The sequence below is a fragment of the Phalacrocorax carbo genome, chromosome 8, assembly GCF_963921805.1.
Source record: "Phalacrocorax carbo chromosome 8, bPhaCar2.1, whole genome shotgun sequence".
Lineage (NCBI taxonomy): Eukaryota > Metazoa > Chordata > Aves > Suliformes > Phalacrocoracidae > Phalacrocorax > Phalacrocorax carbo.
The window spans coordinates 2,425,313-2,446,099 of NC_087520.1; the positions used below are offsets into that span (position 1 = coordinate 2,425,313).

General features: G+C 44.7%; 1 protein-coding gene across 4 annotated transcripts in view; it reads left to right on the forward strand.

The window, feature by feature from the left end:
• The window catches only part of P4HA2 (prolyl 4-hydroxylase subunit alpha 2), a 31,759-nt gene extending 18,854 nt beyond the window's left edge, over positions 1–12,905 (forward strand). Inside the window, exons 8-17 of one of the 4 annotated variants that reach the window (XM_064458283.1) lie at positions 34–245; positions 1,039–1,215; positions 4,788–4,858; positions 5,091–5,190; positions 6,310–6,363; positions 8,727–8,786; positions 8,853–8,918; positions 11,025–11,093; positions 11,543–11,639; positions 12,385–12,905. In XM_064458283.1, the coding sequence (XP_064314353.1) occupies positions 34–245; positions 1,039–1,215; positions 4,788–4,858; positions 5,091–5,190; positions 6,310–6,363; positions 8,727–8,786; positions 8,853–8,918; positions 11,025–11,093; positions 11,543–11,639; positions 12,385–12,455 (977 nt within the window). In that variant the 3' untranslated portion in view covers positions 12,456–12,905. Of the gene's footprint in view, positions 1–33; positions 246–1,038; positions 1,216–4,787; positions 4,859–5,090; positions 5,191–6,309; positions 6,364–8,726; positions 8,787–8,852; positions 8,919–10,070; positions 10,097–11,024; positions 11,094–11,542; positions 11,640–12,384 lie in introns of those variants that run through there. The other 3 variants (XR_010374140.1, XM_064458282.1, XM_064458281.1) reach the window with 3 other exon arrangements.
• The last annotated feature ends 7,882 nt before the right edge of the window (positions 12,906–20,787 follow it).

A 20,787-nucleotide genomic window follows, 5' to 3' on the forward strand; every position in this document is an offset into this window, starting at 1 on the left:
AATCACTTGTCTGTCTGTTTTTCTTTAATGAAGACAGTACTCACGAGAGAGCAGGAGGTAATCTGCGGTACTTTGAGAAGTTGCTGGAGAAGGAGAGAGAGGAGAAGGAGAAAGAGAAGTCAATAAACAAGACCATGACAATGACAGAACCAGTGGTGCAAAGTAGTGCCTATGAGAGGCCTCTTGACTACTTGCCGGAGCGTGATATCTATGAGGCCCTTTGCAGAGGTGAAGGGGTGAAAATGGTAAGAGAAAGGCAAGAATTTCTAGACTGCTGCCTTTGCATAAGGGTGATCAAGCTTGGTGGGACGTCTTAACAGCTTCACAGAAGGAAAAACTTCTCTTAAAAAAAAAAATTAAATGTAGTTCTGTCCAGGCTGAGGACAGAACCTTATGTTCTGTACCTTATGCCTTGGCCTCTCTATCTTTAGTGGTTAATCCTAGGCAGAAAACCAGCGCTCAACTGTACCTCTTAAAGGTTGTTGAAAATGGATTCTTCTCAGTCTGTCTACTCAGCCATTTCAAGTGCTGGCTGTACAGATATGCTAGGAGAGCTGGTTGTGCTTTGCCATGTTTAACAGAATCATGTTATTCCTTCCCTTTTGCTTGTTAAAGACCTGTCCTTCTGGGGTGACTATTTTGACCAACCAGTCTCCACTACCTCTCAACAAATGTGACTTTAATTCTCAGTGAAAGGCAAGGAATCCGTTTATTCCACCTGCATAGTCTTAATTATAGAATGAGACTGTTTTTTATAGCTTGCTCTTTGTGTAGTTATTTGCTTAATCTCTAACCTATTATGATTTAATTCTCCTAAAGCTTGGTGTTTCAGATGTTGCTCATGGGTATCTTGAGTGGTGTATGTTGGTTTTTATTTGCAGTAAATTGCAGAGTCACTCATGCTTACCTTTTAAATCTGCTAGTCAGTTGATGGCTTTTAGTGTTTGTAGAATGAAGGTCTTTTTTGTCTTGCCTGTTTTAAGTTCATGAGAAGTGGTTGAGCAAACAACAAAAATTTTGTTTGGTGTTTTGTTTCAGACACCTCGGCGACAGAAAAGGCTGTTTTGTAGGTACCACGATGGAAACAGAAACCCTCATCTGCTCATAGCACCCTTTAAAGAAGAAGATGAATGGGATAGCCCTCATATTGTACGGTACTATGATGTCATGTCTGATGAAGAAATTGAGAAAATTAAACAACTAGCTAAGCCGAGGGTAAGTTTTCCCCTCTTCTATCTCACTAATGACTGCTAATTCTGTGCTTTAATCTCTATTAGCAAAGACTAAGCAACAGATTTGAAAGATCTGGTTTCATACCACAGATGATACTCTGCAGCTGTGAGCCTAAGGGGAATGATTTCAAAACTGCCTGGTGATGTAGGACCATAAAGGCCAGGGTTCTGAAGATATTTATGCGTTGTTGCGCTTGATTACGCAAAATTCCCAGTAAGTGGCTTAGAAACCTTCTGGGAAACTAGGGAGTAGGCCTGAAACAGTAGATGACTGACTGGCTTACAGTGGTGGGGGTAGGTGTCCAGTACACCTTAAGTCTGCCTTCTGACATGGAGCCAAACTTCAAAACAAAATTTTAAAAGCCCCAATCCCCACGGAAGTGGGGAAAAAATAATGGGGTTTTTAAATTGTGCTAGAAGAATACCTAGAGGTTTGGGTTTTTTGCTTCAGGTAATGTTTTTAAACTGTAGTCTAGACCTGCACAGAGGCAGGCCCTTTAGATGCTGTGGTGTATCCACAAGCGGAACGGCAGTGTTCTGAAGCCACACACAGCTCACTGGGAATAATGTGATACAGTTAACAGAGTGGAGAAATCATTAGTGCTCTTAAGTAATTCCTACTCTTGGGACTTGGGAAGGATGGAGTCCTTGTAAAGATGAATGCACGATGCAGTCAGTCTCCCAAAGCGCTTTAGACCTGACTTTTCCAGCTAGATCGCTGTCGGCAGCAGAGAAGCAGATGTGACAGCTTCAGTGTGTGAAGTGTAGGTCCAACTCAAAAGCAGCAGCTTAGAGTGGGGACCCTAGTTTCGATGCCATGCCTGTTGCCCGTGGTGTGAATTCTAGTGACTCTGCACACAATATAAAAAGCAGCTATCTAATGCAAAGCTAGTAATTATCTCCTCTGATTTTTCTGGAGGTGGAATTTCCTGTCTGTTTTTCCTTTCTGTCAAAAAAAGTGTGGCATTGTGAGGTCGGTAGTAGGTGCTGTGCCTTACTTCTCTGTCAGGTCTGACAAGCATGTAAAACTAAACACTCCTATTTTTATAGATGATTCATTTTAGCGCTCTGCTAGCTACTGCTATAAAATGTGACACTAAAGTTCCAGTCAAGAATTACTCTTCTGTATGTATATCTAAATGTAAACATAAATAGTTAGAAACAGATGGAGAAACTGAAGCTTCCTAAGAACATTAATAACTTGATATGTTTGTGAAGCAGGACATCTATGACTGCCAGCCAGCTATGGGAGCGTTGGCAGAACACTCCTGTCCCAGTGAGGACTCTCACCTCCATAAATGGAGACTTTTTCCTATTACATCATAATACAAAACTTCAAGAGCTTCAGATAAAATGGAAACGTCCAAACAGAACGTATCACTTCGTCTATTTTATCAAATTTAGCACATTCTAAATAAATCAGCTATTAATTTTTTGTGATTTTTTCTTTTTGTTCAAAGTTTTATGGAAAGTCCTAAGTCTCACTCACTGAGTGTTGCTGCTTATATTACTCATGTCAGGAATTCTTCATGTAATCTACGTAGTGTAGAACATGGATCAGCCCCTGTAAGAGTAGGTAGATATCGTAGCCTTAAGATTCAGAAGGAAGTTTTCAATTAAAAAACAGCAACAATTTCCTTGGGTTTTTTTTTCCTAAATCTGCCTATAGTTCAGCTGCAGGAATAGCTTTAAATTCTGCAGTACTACTGAAAGAATGGAAAACGCAAGTCCTGCAGTGAGATGGTCCTTAACAAATATAGCTTAATTTCAGCCAGGAAATTTTAGTTAACAATCATGGAAGCTTTCAGACAGAACTCTGAAGTAGGATGTTCGTTTTGGGCTCAAAGATGAGCACTTCCTTCGTTCTAAAATGCATTTGCAAGAAACTGCTGCTTTTGGGTCCAAGCATTTTAACGCTATCTGCAGTTTATGCTTGCCAGTATTTTTTGTTTGGTAGAGAAACAACATCTGTACGTGATTGAGAGTAGCTGTATTTGAGTTGGTTTTCATGCTTGATTTGCAAAACGCAATCACTTTTTACTCCAATTCCAAAAAGTAGTTCCAACTTTTCAGACAATACGTCAGAGCTGACTGGGAAGGGTCAAGAAATTTCTTAACTTTATTGGTGTCGATAGCACTGGGACAAGTCTGCCATGATATCTTAAATGAAGAAGCCTGCCTATCAGTAGTAGTGCTCTGTTCTCAGAGGAGATATGGAATAATATGAATGTAGTCAGGCTTATTTTAGTTCTGATTTATTTAGATCAAATGCTAGGTGCAGAAATCAAGCAAGCATATACAAGCTTGAAAACAGCAGTGGGATGAAAAGTTCGGGAAGCTAAATTATATCCCAAAAGCTCTGCTCTATTATACAAGTGAAGAACAACATTCAGTCAGCCTGGCTTTTCTGTTATGATTTATGCAGGAGAAATCTGGAACAAAATAACAGTGACTCAGAATTACAGGAACAGCTGTGCCAAGAACCCTTGTATAGGGACAAGACAGCTGACATGGATTGTAAAGCTGGCTGGAGACTTATTTGAGGAAAAATGAAGGAAATAATGACTGCATGCTCTGAAGAAAATGCAAATAAAAAGGCTTTCTGTGACCTATAATTAAGTGGAAGGAAGGAGGCATGATTTAAAGTGTTTGTGGTTTGCAGGAGTTAAATTTAAATGTGGTCTGAGTTTACAGTCAAAGAAAGGAGCGTCCCAGTTCTTGTTCTCAGCTGCAAGCATAAAACCAAAGTGACCTGTTGTGCGATGCTAGCAGTAGGCTGTTGTTCTGACACCAAAGCAGATCTGATCAGTTTTGCCAAGCTCCAGGTTTTTCCTACAAATGTGGTGATGTGGCCTAATGGTGACAATGTGTTACTTGCTGTTTAAAATGTGCAGGTGAACTCTGCTTTTGCAGAGTTACCTTCATAATGGAGTAGCATTATCTCAAACTGGCTCTGTGAATTAGATGTTCCAGGCATCTTCCAGATGGCAAAATCGGAGCACTGTAATGTTGAGAGTTGCCCTCAGGAGTTTTCTACCGTTGTGGATTTCCCTGCCCCAGAATTCATAACTCATTCTGTAAAAGTTTTCACTTGTTGTTTTTTCACTGAGGAATGAGGTTGGGTTTTTTCAGTCCACGTGAGGAGTAGGCTGATTGGATTTATGGCGTATCCAATAATTCCCTCTTTGCCAAGAACTTGGGCTTCATATGTTAACTTCTGTTGTTCCCTCTTGTTAATATTGACTCCAGCTGTTGAAAAAAGTACCTTCAAAACCTGTTCAGCGAGCAGCACTTGTGGATTTAATGAATATAACTGCTTGCACAGTCAGTCAAACTCTTTTTCCAGGATCAGATGCAGGTGATGGATTGCACTTGTGTTTCTGCACGCACTGTTCTAGCATGAAATCAGAACAAACTCTAGGTTGGAGTTGTAACTTTCAGCCAGTGGTATACCAAAGGTGAACAAATAGGTGTTGATTTTGGTTAAAATGAGAGAAATTTTTTCTAACCTGTAGTTGATCTGTTTCTTCCCCCTTGGGATTTTTTTTGACACAGCTGGCACGAGCCACAGTACGTGATCCCAAAACTGGTGTCCTTACAGTGGCTAGCTACAGGGTATCAAAAAGGTAAGCATAGAGAAGAGCTTAGCTTGAAGGTTTTTGTGCTTAACAGCTGTCATCTGCTACCTACAGCTGAAAACTTGAAGTGCTTTGCATGCAGCAAAAGCTTGCACAATAAATGCATGGTGAATGGCCCTTAGCCATCTGGCTGAGGGCAGAAGAATCCTTCTGCCTTGGGAAATGGGTTGTTGTGGTTGGTATTCCAAAATAACATGTTTGAATCCTCCCCTTATCCTAGCTCATGGTTGGAGGAAGATGATGATCCTGTTGTGGCCAAGGTGAACCAACGAATGCAGCAGATCACAGGGTTAACAGTGAAAACAGCTGAACTATTGCAGGTTGGTACCACTTGTCTTGCCAGCCTTCACCCTAGTAAAACTAGCTGCTGGCCGGGGTGGTCTGGTGGCTCTTATCCGGTCCCCCTTAGGAGTTCTGTTGTCTGCTGCTGCAGCACGTGGAGGAAGTGAAGTGTGTATGGAGTGTGGGGTATTCCCAGCTGCTGCTAGCTGTAAGGACCTGGCAGGTAGATGTTTCCCCTTTGTGTGCCAGGCAGAGGCAGATGGAGATATCAAAGAAATAAAAGAGAACTTTTTGCAGGGATCTGTGATTCACCGGTTTGTTTTGGGGGAGATGCTTGCCACTTACTTTCAAGTCTGCAAAAGTTGAACCTTCTTCCTAGTTGAACCTTTCAAAGACCTGCTATATTCTCATATGAAGTCTGATCTTTGGCTGTCTGTTGGGGAGAGGAGGGAGAGTAGGAGTGGTACAGCACTGCAAGAACAGCTGTACCTTAGCCTGTTCCTCTGTACTCCTTGAATTCCTGTTTCAGAGCCTGATTGAAGTGTTGATTACTGGATATCCACAGAAACCAGGTAATTGTGTAGTGATCTGGGAGACATGTTAAGCGCAGCCTCAGAATAACGAATCATAAGTTATGTGATCTTCAGAAAAAGTAAGCAAAGGGGTGCATTTAAGCTGCCTCGAGCCTTCTGTGTTCCTGGATGGGCATGTGTATGTAACAGGCCATCCATGTGTGACACAGGCTCATTCCAGGTTGTGTATCTCCTAGTTTGGACACATACTAGAGAAATACATGCGCTCCGCTCCCGCCTCTTCAGCAGAGGGAGCAAGAAAGTGATAAAACTATTGCTGCTCATGCATGTTAAACACTTTGTAGTGTTAAGTAAAGAGTCCTGCCATTGAAAAACATTTGGTACTGAGAAATATTCTCAGTGAAACCCTTAAACTATGAAAGGGAAAGAACACTTAAGTTGTTTCTCATCCAGATACCTCATTTCTGGCAATCTAAAGAGAAATTAAGTGTGCTGTAGATATGAATCTTGCCACAAAGTGCTGTTTCTCAAAGCATGTTTTGGATCTCTGATAGCAAATGTTATCTTCTGCAGCAGTCACCTGCGGTTCAATGGATGCTTATGCTTCCTTCTTCCACGTTGTAGGTTGCCAACTATGGAATGGGAGGGCAGTATGAGCCACACTTCGATTTTTCTAGGGTAAGATCACACTTCCAATTTTTTCTTAGTGGGTAGGGGAACAGTTTGTTTTGACAGAAAACTTTTGAAACTGTTTTCTGTAAAAACACTTAATGTAAAGTCCTGTTGCATGGGTGGATTATGACTTTTGAAAAGCCTTTGCGCTGCCTTATCTCATGCTGAAAGGTCAAGAGAACAGTGAACAAATCTGCTTATCTTTGTCACCTTGGTTCCTTGCACGGTATAGAGACATCAAAAGATAGTCATGCAGCACTAGAATGTGCTCTTTCCATTACTTTATTTGGAAACTGAGGTCTGCAAGCCCTGGGTTGTGAGTCTACGTTGTTCCATGAGGCTTCTGAGTTCAGAAAGGTTGACTAAGTCCTCTTTTGGTGGATATTAAAGCACTTTGCAGGAGGATACAACATCCCACCTTCCCTCAGAAAAGTAGCCATTATGGAAATCTTCACGTGTCAGAGCCCTTCTGGCAAAACGCTAGTGTGGCTGCAGCTTCAGGGTCCAAAGAAGGTTTTTTGGGTTGGTGTTCTGGATGGCACTTGCTACCGCGAGCAGAACTTGCAGCTGGTTGGTGCTAGGTACCCAGTAGGCACTAGAGGGCTCTACCTGGCAGGTAACAGCTCTGTTTTGCTGCAAGTGGGGAGAAAAGAGGAACAGAAATACTTAATTGTCACCCTAAAACAGTATACGAACGTGCTAATCTTACTGAAGAGCTACGGTGACTGGTAGTTTCAAATATAAAATCCATCTGACGCCTTGGTTTCCAGTAGAACCGTGGCATTTCAGTGGAATCTGGCTTAATTCAGGCTGTCCCAGTGGTTTTACCTGGTAGAAGGGATTGCTGCAGCAGAGTAATTCAGTGCAGAATTAAAGCCACCCAACTTAGCGCTATTTAAAAAAATAAAAATACAAAAAATCCTGAACTTCAACACTGTGGAAGCTCATATTCGTTAGCTTTGGCCTGTTAAGAGAATTTTCCTGTTAAGTTAAAGACTGCTTTGTTTCCTGAGTCAAGCAAATGCTCTTAAATTCTCTTCAAAGCCTTTGAACTCAAGGACCTCAGCCATCAAATTGGCCAGGGTGGACTTTACTTTTGGATTAGGCAGCTGGGGCAGAGCTCCACTTGGAACATAACCTTGGCTGCAGTCATCGGTTAAGGCAAGGCAATCATAGTTTGCCATAGTTTTGGACTGGTCCTCCAGGCTCTCTGTGCATCACAGATTTCTGTACTGAAATACAGAGATACTGCTGTGTCTCCCCATCTCCTGATCAGCCTTTTGTTCCCTTGCGGTTCTCAAATAGGGACATATTAATAGTTACACATTACAGTTGTGATGTTTTATTGGTTGCTCAAATGTTAGAGAAATCTTTTGCTACTGAAGTTCAGAAATGCATGGCTGGACCTGGGTTTGGCAGCGGTGGCAGAAACCAGGGAATCCCTTTGCATATGCAGATGCAAGAGTCTTACTTTTTATGAACCCATTTCAGGAAAGACCTTTTATTTCTTGAAATATGCTTCAAGTAGATTGAGCTCTAATGTTTTAGAGATGGCTGTCATTTTCCTTGCTGTTTATTTTTTCCAATACTGATTTCTGCCTTTCTTTAAATGTTGAAGATTATTGGTTTTGTGTAGGAGAATGCACCTTAATGTCTCCTGGCTGAAATGACTTCCTGCCTATTAGCAATGTAAATAAACTTTCAACTGCGTTTTCGTTAAGGGAGGAGACACACGTTGGTATTCTAGATGTTCTTTCCGCTTCTAGACTGGAACCAACATGATCTCATACTTCAATGAACAAAACTCAATGTTTACTACAGAGTAAAGACAATTTAATCTTTTTGATGTGGTCCTTAGTCCTAGACAGGCAACCACCTGAAAGTAGTTTGTTATTGCTATTCTGCAATTTTGCCTGCTGGCAAAAAAAATGCATTTTCTCCTCTCATGACAGTGTTTCTGGGAGTCACTGCCACACTTACAAGAATCTAGTGTTACCTAAAGCCAACTGAAGATGAGTTTTTTTCATATTCACCTCAGTTTTTTACTTTGGATCACTGTCCAGTACAGTAACGGCCTGTCGCTAACCTTAACTTGGATAACAACTGTGCCACAGGCCCTGAAAACATTGCTTCTACTTTGCCCTAAAGAATTGCTTCAGTGCTACTTCTTACAGCATCCGAATGCCATATGCATGTGTTTATGCACCCTGGCTGCAATTTGTAATGGCTTCAGTGTTGGCCTGTATCAACTGTCTCCTTTTTATTCCAACTCTTTGAACTGGGCTTAAGGATCTCTCTGCAGAGCTACGCATATGTAACACTAGTGTGAGCCTGTTTGGAACTTGGGTTAAAGTTGTTGTCTGTTACAGCGACCCTTTGACAGCACACTCAAATCGGAAGGAAATAGGCTAGCGACGTTTCTTAACTATGTAAGTACCTCTTTGTCTGCTGTCTGTGAGCTTGAAGTTTGCAGTTTTTCTCATTTAATTTTATAGAAAGATGAGCCAGATGCTTTCAAGCGGTTAGGGACTGGAAATCGTGTGGCCACTTTTTTAAACTATGTAAGTATGATGATCCTTTATGCATTGAGTGTAACTTTAGCAGCATCTTGTTTACAGCTTGTGCAGTTGGTTATTTGTAGAGATTCCCTGGCATCTGGAAGTAGGGATTTCATTATTCTTGCAGCATCAGGTGCTGTCCCGTCTGACTTGATAGAATTCTGGTGGTATTTAACCTCAGAGCAGAAAATTTGAGTATAGGGCCTAGCTTCCCCTTTTGGCCAATCTGCTATGAAATCTTTGACTTTGGATTCCTGATGGTAGGAGAGGAGAATTTGGCTTATTTCTCAAAGATGGGTGCTTGGGGTACTCCTCGTGTGGTATGCTGTTTGAGAACTTGACTATTGGGCATTTACTGCAAGGCAGTCATGCTCTTCCACCACTGTTTGACAGCACTTGATGTTGTGGTCTGTCAGCCTCCATTTTAGCTGTTTGTCGAAGCTAGAGTTACTCTGGCATAGCTGTTGCTTCAGCAAATGGAGGAGACATAGCTAATAAACTCGGTGCAAGTGGGTTACATGTGCAGAATTAAAAAGATTCACTAGTTGCATGCATTATACAGCCTACAGACCATGTACACTGGAACCATAAACATAACTGCCACTGCTGGCCTAATGTGTCAGAAGACTATTGTGAAAACTATTTTGTCTATCAATCTGTACTTACTATATCAGTAATTAGGTGATCCTAATCTATGTCTTTTGAATGAGGCAACTTTAATATTTCATCACAGAATTTAAAATTTGATGGCTGAGCTGGTATCTTCAGTGTGAAATGCAGCTCAAACAGAACCGGAAATACTTTCAACTTGATATGGGGGGGGGAATCTTTGGAATAAGTAGCAGTGAAAGTCTGCTAAGAGGCTTTAATTTTAAATTGTCTCGATCTGGGTTTTGTTTGCTTCTAAGCCTTTTGGACAAGCCTTGATTTAAAGTGAATGCACTTTATTCTTTGCCAGTTGTACATGGTCAAAGGTGATTTACCCTTGTATGTCCCACGTAGAACATATCATACATGTACCAGCACCCTTACTAAAAAGAGTGGTTGTGTTGCTGAGACATAGGTATTAACTTGCAAAGTTGCATGCACATGCTTTCTAGTTGGAAGGGGCAAAAAACCTGTGCACCTATGGCATCTTATGCCCTTTTATTGTAGGTACCAAGCAGGAGGACACCAGAGTGGTAATAACATCTGCTTTAAACAGAAATCCACGTTACAACAGAGAATGTGGGGACTTGGGGAGTCTATTGATAGTAGTTCTGCTGTTTAAATTTGGTGGGAGCTGGATCTGACTCACTTGTTTTTGATCAGATTCTAATGAAAAGAAACTCACTGAAATCAGTGGAAAGGCTTTCTATTTGTAATGGGAGTGTTTCCAGGAATTTCGGTGGGTTTTTGGATTGGGTCTAGAATTTATAGTGAATCCATTATTACTGATGAATTCAACAGGGTTAAATTCATTCCAGTGTAGAAGGGCAAAGCACAAAGATGGATGCTTTTCTCTGGAGTCATGTAGCTGTATGTATCAAAGCTTGAGATGCATAAAGCACTTCAAGTGGCATAATGTCACTGGTGAACAACACAGGAACAGTGCAGAAAGTGAGGTTTTTCTAATAGTTGGTATAGTTTTTGAAGTGGCTGACCAAGATGTATAAACTAAATTATGAAAATCACTTCCAAAGACATGGTTTCAATTTATGAGGAAACCTGTGGTTTAACAGACACTTGTCTTGCTAATTGGATTGTGAACTAGAATGCCATTCTTGAAACTGATTAACTCTGAAGTCCTCTCCCTTGTTCTAGAGTACTAGCTCATTAACACTGCAGGTACACAACTTCTTATGGCTAATGGTTTGTGCAATAGATGCATATATAATCTAGATGGAGTGCTGAACAAAAGCCTTCAGCTGAAATAAAAGCCTTCAACAGCAAGTACTGTTACTTCTGTAGTTCGTGCTAGTTGAAGTGCATCCTTTCCTCACTGGTGCCTCTTGTAGAGGTGCAGGTAGAAACCTCTGACCGTTAGGGCTTGGGGGGACTTTAGTTTCTGGGACTGTGTGTGCAAAAAGCGTTGTAAATGGACAGAGTTTGCGGACTTTGTTTTCTCAGATGAGTGATGTAGAAGCTGGCGGAGCTACAGTTTTCCCAGATTTTGGGGCAGCAATATGGCCCAAGAAGGTAAAGTTTGTTCTTGTGTCTTGCTTGATTTCTCTTCTTTCCTGTTACTGTCTCCTAGTACAGTCCTGCGTCCATTTAAAAGTCAGCTAATGTGACAAAGTGCTGCTCATTGCACCTTGATCGACACGGTGCTGTGTATTAAGGCAGCTGTAGCTGATCTTGTAGACTGCAGGGCTGCTTCCTTTGTTTTACAATGTATAATGTGAACAGTTTGTGTGGAGCTGTTGTTAATAAAAACCTGTGTTCAGGTAGATCTCCTCTCTGCTCTGAACATGGCTGAATTAATAGTGGGACTAAAGGGGTTTTTATGTGCTGTCAGTGGTGGCCTGTGTTGAAATGCTTCATAAAAGCCTGCGACTGAATTCATAGGCATTTTCCCCTCCTTCCTGTAACCTCAATAACTGTATTGAATAGGCTCTGACTAATCCAGATCTGATTTCACTTTTCAGGGAACAGCAGTGTTTTGGTACAATCTCTTCAGAAGTGGTGAGGGTGATTACAGAACAAGGCATGCAGCTTGTCCAGTACTAGTAGGGTGTAAATGGGGTAAGTAACGCTCCTTTAGGAACAAAGCCTGAAGGAAGGCTCATGTGTACGCCAAGCTGGTGATATACTGAACCCTTATAACAGCATTTAATAACCTGGGTGTTGCCATTTTAACTACTTGAGTCATTAGGCCCTAATGAAAACTCCCACCATTGATATCAAGTAGTATTAAGCAGCTACATCGTTCAGCTGTAGTTTTTGTAGTGAGTTTGTTTTGTGTCACTGATAGCACAAAATGCACAAGGATGTCGCTGGGTTTGTGTAGCTTGTCGGCATCAGGACGGCTTGATTTATCACCTGACTAGAATCAGGTCTGTTTCTGCAAAGATTTATGCATAGTTTTAACTGTAAAAGGAGAACTTGTAAGGTAAACGTGAATGTCTGGACACTGGGAATTTCTGCTAATGGCTGGAAGCTTCTCAAGCTTCGTGTCATCCATTCCCCTATCCACCTCTCCCAGCCTCCACGGTATTCCCCTGGAGTGCTGGACCATACTGATCTGTAAATGATACCAGACCCAGAACACACTACTGTTACTGTTTGGCCCCAGAATCGTGCAATTGGAAAGATCCTTTCTTCCCCAGCCCTTTGCATCTTCCTGTGTCTTCCCTGTTGGGTGGGTAGAGAAGTATAAGCAGAGATCCTTGAACTGAGAGATGAAGTTTTACTTGAAGTAACCACCTGGGTTGTGGTGATACACACACTGGTACGTGGCGGTAACTAATTTCACATCCTTGTTCTGCAGTTTCAAACAAATGGTTTCACGAAAGAGGAAACGAATTCTTAAGACCTTGTGGGAGAACAGAGGTTGACTGAAACCCTACCTGCTGCGGGCCTTTGTTTCTCTGTCTCCTTTTCTACTGTTGGTTTGTTCCAGTTCATTTCTAAGAAATGATCCACCTTTTTCCTCTGAGAGTCCTGGCACTTTACCAAAAAAAAGACATCAAAATATGTAACACCTGTGAAAGTAAATGGCATTGTACACATACTTGTGTTTTGGTTGCTCTTATTTCCATGTTCCCCCTGCCATCTTCCTTTGAGCTGCCTTCTGCCTCCCCAAATGCCTCTGTACTAGTGGTGCAAACAGTGCTGTGGGCGATTCAGTATGTTTGGGTGCCTGGTCTTGTGCCTTTCGTACCTCAGATTTAGATGTTAAATATTTCTTTGAACCAAAGGGTTTTTTTAAAATTTTTTGTGTACATGTTGATTTTATTGTATTTCTATGGATCACCAATTTTAAAACAAAATAAATGTTCTTTCCATAAAGTGATGCTCTATTCTGTGTCCTTAATAGGTATACCAGTGCTTCATTAGAGGGAGCAGTTGGCCTTTGTTTTTACTGAGGGACTGTGCTTTGTTGTCTCTTTTATGTAGAAAATACATCCTGGTTTGGGACAGTGTCTTATTTAAGGCTCCATCATGTGACACACGACTGTTCTACCTTCTGCTGAAGCTGGAAAGGTTTAATTTGTGTATTGAAATGATAACGTATCCTGGGAGCAGGCAGACTGCATGTCTTGGGCTGATGGCAACTGTGATCTCAGTATTATACTTAGGAGAATCCTTTCCCTGTGATAACTTTTCTCTTGTGGAGTACTATCTATTTTTGATGCAATCAGTTACAAAGATCTGAAGCCTTTGAAGACTTTCAAGTCTTGACAATGCTTGATTCTAAACATAGGCATCTCTGCTGATGAAACACTCCATTTTTACCCCCGGAGCACCTGATCTGGCTGAGCTCAACACCCACTGAAGTCAGTAGGATGGCTTGCAAGCAAACCTTAATCTACTTTTGTAGGCTGGAGCAGGGTTTTTTTTCTTGCCCTTCAGACAGGCTGGGAATAACTGTGCCTCTTGAACACGAGGATTCAGATTCTCCTTTGCCTTTCTGCTTTGTTAGCGTGTGTGTAATGGCCATGTGCCAGCACATGGAGGACAGTGTTGTCCACAATAGAAAGGAAACCCCATTTCTGAATTAACTCTCATTTCTTCTGAATTTTAATTGCTAAAAAAAGAGCCAGGTTATGAAGAAACAGGCAAATGTTTCAGAAATGTAGAGACTTGCTGTTAGGACCAGACTGTTGTATTGGTATGTCACTGTGCAGCATGGATTGACTTTGGATCTCTCACTGGCTGCTTCCAGGATGGGCATGACTTCATGGGAATATGGGTGATGCAGGTGAAGTTAAAGCCAAAAATGGTAATAGTTGTACAACCATTAGCTTGGGCAGTTGTTAATATACCAAATATGAAACTGGCTTGAGAAAATGAAAGAAATTTCAATTGTCACGGTCAGTGTAAATGCTTGTTTCCCTGTACTTCTCCACTGCCCTGTGTTACACTCTGCTGAGCAGGCCCTGGGGGTGCCGGGGGGCAGCGAGGTGACCCTGAGCCAGCACCGGGCCCTTGGGGCCAAGGGGGCCAGCGGTGCCCTGGGGTGCATGGAAAGGAGTAAGGCCAGCAGGGTGAGGGGGGTTCTCCTCCCCCTCTGCTCTGCCCCAGTGAGGCCACAACTGCAGGGCTGCGGCCAGGTCTGGGGTCCCCAGTCCAAGGAGGGCAGGGAACTGCTGGAGCAAGGCCAGCGCAGAGCTGCCAAGGGGATCAGGGGCTGGAGCATCTCCCTTGTGAGGAAAGGCTGAGAGACCTGGGCTTGTTCAGCCTGGAGAAGAGAAGGCTGAGGGGGGATCTCATCAGTGCTTATAAATATCTGAAGGGTGGGTGTCAGGGGGATGGGCCGGGCTCTTTTCAGCGGTGCCCAACGCCAGGCCAAGGGGCCACGGGCACAAGCTGGAACACGGGAAGTTCCACCTGAACATGAGGACAAACCCCTTCCCTGTGCGGGTGCCAGAGCAGGGGCACAGGCTGCCCAGGGAGGCTGTGGGGTCCCTTCCCTGGAGACATTCACCCCCCGCCTGGACGCGGCCCTGTGCCCCTGCTCTGGGGGTGCCTGCTCACGCAGGGGGTGGGTGGGATGAGCTCCAGAGGGCCCTTCCAACCCCCACCAGTCTGGGATTCTGTGACTGAATGACCTGCAATGAAGTAATGCTTAAACCAACTGTCACGCAGGATTAGAAGCAACACACCTGCTCTTTTCCTTAGGAACACTTGTGGAACCGAAGGGTTTTATGTATTGGTAATAAAGCAGTGGGACTTGGCAATATGTTTGTCCCTGAGCTTTACATGTGAGCAATTTAGGAACTTGATTGTTCTTGCAAGATGCAGCACGTAAGTACATGTATTCATTAAAGTTTTAATTTTTCTGTTACATGTAAACAACTGGTTGAAGAGAGAAGTCTTGGATTGCCCAGGCAGAGACTTGTTGAGCCCCAGTTGTTAATGATACTGAAATGAGAGGAACATCTAGTCTTGTAAATAAGCTTTGCGTGAACAGTTATAGCAGGTAGCTACAGGAATCGTCAGATTTCGTTCCTAAAAGCTTTAATGACCTAACACAGCATAGCTTGATATTTGCTCTCTAATCTCTCACAGTGCTCCTTCACTTGCCATGAATGTTGTGGTTATTGGCTGGCTGTTCAGAATATTTCATCGCTGACCTCTAGTTTTCTTAGTAAAATCTCTCAGTTCAACATAAACTTAAGAAATAGAGAGTTTTGCTTTATAACAAAGCATTCGGCATGTGACAGCCTCGCAGATGCGAAGAAGAAGTGATGATGAGCCAAACCCACGGTCTCTGGTTGGAACACTTTGGATTTCAAGGGGAGGAAGAGGAATCTAGACTTTCTGTCAACGTGGTATGTTGACAGATAAAGTTCACATCAGGACTCTGGCCAAAAAGCTGCACATCCCACTTCTGAAATAGTGTAGATGGCTGGAGAATACCGTTGTTAGCTGTGTTGTGCTGATCTTTTTAGGCTAATTTTACTTGCTTGTTTTCTCTGGGAAAAACTCTTGTGATGTTCTCCGGTTTGTCTCCAACCTTGCTTCAGTCTGTCCCTGAAGCAGGATGTGATGAGCATGGATGCAGAACCACTCGAATGCTAAGCTTTTCTGTGTGCTGTGTGCAGGATATGCTTCCTGCTAATTCCATCTGAAGAATAGTAGCTATTTTAGGGAAAACAGCGTATGAGACTCACGGGCATTCAGTGACCTCCCAGGCATCTTTGTGTAGCCTGGCAGATTATATTCCCTGTTCTGTCTCCTTTCGTTCTCGAGGATGAATAGAATATAGCAATTAGCCTAAAATTAAGCCTAAGGGCTAGTTACTAGACCTAAAAGAGAGAAGATTCATATGGTGGTACAAATAAGCCTTCCTCCATCGAGGTATATTCTGCCAGTGTATCTCTGGCGTGGTAAGTACTTAAGTCTTGCTTAGACTGAAATGGTTTTTCTTCTGACATCCTGTTGACTCTTCTTTATTTCACAGGGTTTAAGTACTTAGTACAGATTTTACACACTACAAAGGCTTCCCGTGGACAAGTGGCTGCCAGACGCTTCAAAGTGCTTTGGGACCGTTCGGAGAGATCTTCAGGTTGCATCTGCTGACATTAGCTTGCCGATGTGGTCTCTAAGGCACTGCTCTGCATGACAGGTACTGATGAAAGCAGATACCATGTGAACTCTCATGTAAAGATGGTCTCTTATCATGGCTTATGTAGTCATAAGAACAACAACCACCCCCAGCCCATGCCCGTAATCCACATCCAGTTCGAGCATGTGGTTTCTTAACTGCTGGCCTGAATACTACTGTGTGGACATACGCTGTGTCACTGAGCAATTATGCAGCCCTCCAGCTGGGCTAGGAAATCACCTAAGCATAAAAGATTAGCTGGGTAGACTTGGTGAAGTACTTATCTTTTCTGCATTAGAAGTTACTTCTCTTTTCTGTCTCAGTGGAAAAACATGGGGAAATCATCTCTCTAATTGCCTTAGAGGGGGGAAACTGGCATCCAGGCTAAAACGTGTACTGTGGGTGGAGAAAGGGTTTGGCTGTGACGGACGAGGGAAGCCACGTGAGCCGTGACAGAGCACAATGGGGGTGTTCTGCTGGGAGGGGGACCGTGTTTATATTGTGCAAGAGCTGGGTACCTCAGCTGAGCTATAGAATCCCCAATGGGAGAAGAGGAAGGGTCTTTTTTCAATGATGCCAAGTTTTGAGATGAGGATGGTGGTGGGGTGTATAAAAGGCAGCCTAGGATATAGCTATCCCCCAAGCCTCTTCCTTCTGTTCCTCCTGTAACCAGTGATGATGCTGGGGTATGGTTCAGTGTAGCATGTGCTCCTTTGGCCCAAATAAGAGGAATCCCTGTCAGGGACTTTGAAAAGGGCCTAAACCTGGCACCTGTGAGCTCTAGGTGATTTTAAAGGCAGGAATTTAGACCAATTTCACATGTTTAGTACTGAATCTGTCTCACCCTGTAGGGGAAAGGCTCCATAGACTGTGTGGGGTGAGGATGTGTTCATTTAACAAGGTCAGCGCTTGTCCTCCATAGAGATTCAGATAATCCCTTCCTAAATGCTCATGTGGTTACTGCTTCCGTGCTGCCCTTTGGGGATGGTCGTCTGCTGCCCCTCTGAGTTGGAGGTGAACCAGAAAAGGAGGATGGTGCCGGTTAAGTGCTTCCAGATCGGTGCAGCCCCAGGAATCCTTTTATGTTCGATCCGACTCCTGTCTTGGCCTCTATTCTCCCTCTTGTCTGCAACATCGCCTTAACTCTGGAGAGGCATCTGTGGGGCACTGCCAGCAGCGTGAGGGCGAAGGTGGATACCTGGCCTTCCATGTACCTTGCAGTGGTACGCAGTGCACAGGTCAGGATCTTTCTGCAGACTGTCACGGGCCACCCTGCCCAGAAAGAAAGCGTGTTCTGGTGTCTTTGGACAAGAGCGTGAAGATCATACAAAGTAAGAGTAATGTTATGGTATGGTTAACCCGCGTGTACCTTGCGCCTCAGTGATGTACGCGGAAAGCTGGCTGATGGCTCGTGCATCCGTAACAAACAATAAGTTTTCAATAATTGTAGGATAACCCCAGCTCGTCTCTGAGCTTTGATCATCCGTAGCTGGGATGTGTTCATGTGTTTACCTGCTGTGTGAAGAGGGTGAGTAAAGCACAGTAAGGGAGAATAACAAAAGAGAGTTTTCATGAGCGCAGGAGAGATGCTGGGTATCTTGGACTACCCGAAGACACAAAGCTAACCCCAGCGCCTCGCACGTACCCTCTGGGATGCTTGTGCAGGTAAGAGGAGAATCTGGCCTACCCTCTGCAGTGCTGTTTGGAAGCTGACCTTTCAGCAAAGCCAGGCAGTCCGTGGCCTGTTACCCGCCTCTGCTTACTGTTTTGCACACAGAATCACCACAAAGACAAACTTTATTTGCAAAGCCCTGGGAGAAAAGGCCTCCCAGGCGTTCTCTAGCTTTCAAAGATGGCCTTTGGCTTGAGCATAGGCTCTAGGATGTTTCTTTTGAAATTTCTAGTGAGTCCTTGAAAGTAAGTCAAGGATAAAGCCAAGCTGCTCACTTGATATCAAGCATCAACTGGGTCAAAACTTGCTACAGAGCTGAAGAATTACTTTTCCTTGAGATCAGGTTTTCTCCTATGTTCTGAGGTCTCACAACTGCATCAGCAACTTATATGGGAAACCAGGGTCCCGGGGACCTGAGCCCTCCTTGCAGCGTGTTGCTGTGCGTGGGCAGGTGTATCCAGAGCGTGAAGCAGCACCCACCTCTCTGATGGGAGGAAGGATTGCAGCTTTAGTTCCCAGCTGCTGGGGCAGGTGGGCAGTAGCGGCAGGAGGGATGTGGTGACAGCTTGCACGATGGCGGTGGGCAGCCCCATGGCCACAGCTCCCACCTCTGGTTAAGCGCTTGCCCATGGCGTGCTTTGCTGTCAGCCTCCATGCAGCCCAGATACTGAGGGGTTAAAAAAGCTGCGTAGGGCTGTTTTTTGGCCAATGAGAGCATGGGTGAAGCTGTTTTGCAGCATGTGTTTTTGGGCTAGAAATACACTTTGCCAGGTGTTTTGGATCAAGATGTGGGTAGGAAATGGCAGACTTAAATGCCCTCATCCAATGCACCTGTAAGCCCAGGTGTTCCTGAGTCCCTTGTTTGTTCTGGGGCACCTCTGAGTGGTGTTTATGAAACAATCCTGCTTTTCCTTCCTGTGACCTGAAAAGGGTAGAGTGCTGCCCCTTCCCTTGTGCTGCGATAAGGGACAGGCTTCAGGTGGGGCTGTGCTGCTGGCTTGGCTGAGCTCTCGCTCAGGACATCCTCACGCTTCTGCTCCCAGGAGATGAAGACGACCAGAAGAGTTTCACTACACTGACATTTTGGTGTACATTCATTGAAAAAGTAGAATAGCCAAATCTAGGAGGGGTCACCTCTTTGACCCCTGACTGGGAGGTGTTTTCTCCTTCGATGCTTGCTGTATCAGGCCCCCACCTGCAAAACAGCGCCTGGATTCAAAGATCCCCTTTTAGCCTCGTATTCCCACGTGGAGGTGAGAGCCTTGCAACTTCTGAAGCCTGATGGTGACGTAAAATTATACAGGAGCAAGCTGAGCAAATACCAACAGCCCCTTGTGTGGGTGGTAATTTTTTGGGGGGGGCCTCGGGGCTCTATCATTCCTTATAGCTGCAGAGAACATTGCAGTCGGTGTCTGTCGTCTGTATCTGCAAAGATGATGGAAGATTGGACGTATCACGCTGCATATCCAGGCTATCAGAGAACAGGCCTCATGGGGCGTGATGAGCTTTCTGAATCTTCTCTGCTTGTCTGGGCCAGGGTGGAAATGACTCACCCAGCCGTGGTCTCCCGAGGTTCAGCAATCCTCTACCCGCATCCAGTTGTAGACCAGGACAGAGAGTCTCCAAGTGACTCATCACCTGGAAGAGGAGCTGGAGTAGTGGCTGATGCTGCCACTTACTCCATCCTCTGGAGGAGATGAGTTGGGCCCATGGGACTGCTTGTTCCTTTGGCTGTGGAGCACTTGTAAGTGATTTCATTTGAGCGTGGCAGCTGCACTCAGCTGATGAGCATCGAACAACTGCCCACGGGGCATCGCAGAGCGTGCGGCCACGGCTGCTGTGCCTCCCAAGTCCTACCGCAATATAATGTTTTCGCTTGGTTCTGCGTTGATTTCCTCCGCTTTAATCTTCTTGAATGAGGGCGAACAAATGAAACATTTCTGACTCAGTGAGGTATATGAATCTGTAAACCCTAATACCACATGTGGCCTTAGACTGTCACTTCCTAAAAAGTGTTAATTTATGCACATCCTCTGGTCTCACTTTGCCTCCACACATGTATTTTGGTGGGAGAAATACTGCGAAATGTGCAACACGCGCCCGTCTGCGGGAGGGAGGAGGGTGCTGGCTGCGGCTGGCCCAGCCTGCGGCAGCTCTGCAGCCCTTGCCGTAGGAGGCATGTCCCTGTGCCGGGCGACCGTGTCAAGGAAGTGCCGAGTCTGCTTCTTGCAGGTGCCCTCCCTCACTGTGCAGAGGTTTCATCTGCTTCCAACATGGCTATTCCCAGTTTCCCCAGCAGCTGGGAACATGTGCTTTTTCTCTGGACAAGCTGGTCACAGTCAGATCCCACCTTCTCCGCAGCCCAGCCCCTCTCGTGGGCTGCTCTGGGTTAGCAGGGAGGGAGCTGCTTTGAATTAGGTGGCAACGCAGCTGAGGTCATTGAGCTCCTATTCGCGTAGTTTTACCCTTGCCAATATAAATGATGGAAATCTCTTACTGGGTCGATTGGCCCAGCCGAGGCTCTGCTCACCGACAAACCTCCCCTCCCAAACTCTGCTTGCAAAAATCCGCATGATCTCGTCTGCAGCTGGATCCTGCTAACGCCCCTGTGTCGGGGAGCAGCCTGACCTGTGCATGTGGCAAGGGGACGACGAGCACCTGCTGGGTGCTCCTGGCTCAGAGCAGCCCCGTAGCAGCAGCGCTGGGTGAGCGGGAGCTGGCGAAGGGCGCTGGCGGGTCCGGGAGGGCTGGTGCTCGGTGCGGAGGACGCAGATGTTAGGGGAACTGGTCTTTTATAGCCCAGGGCGCAGCTGAGCGGAGCAGCAAGGCGGCAGGGGCAGCGCCGCTACTGGTATCTCCCAACAACCATCACAACTCATGTTTTCGTTGAAGGTGCGGGTGTTGGGTTCGCTGTTCCCCGGGGCTGGGGCCGCCCCGTGCCCCCGGCC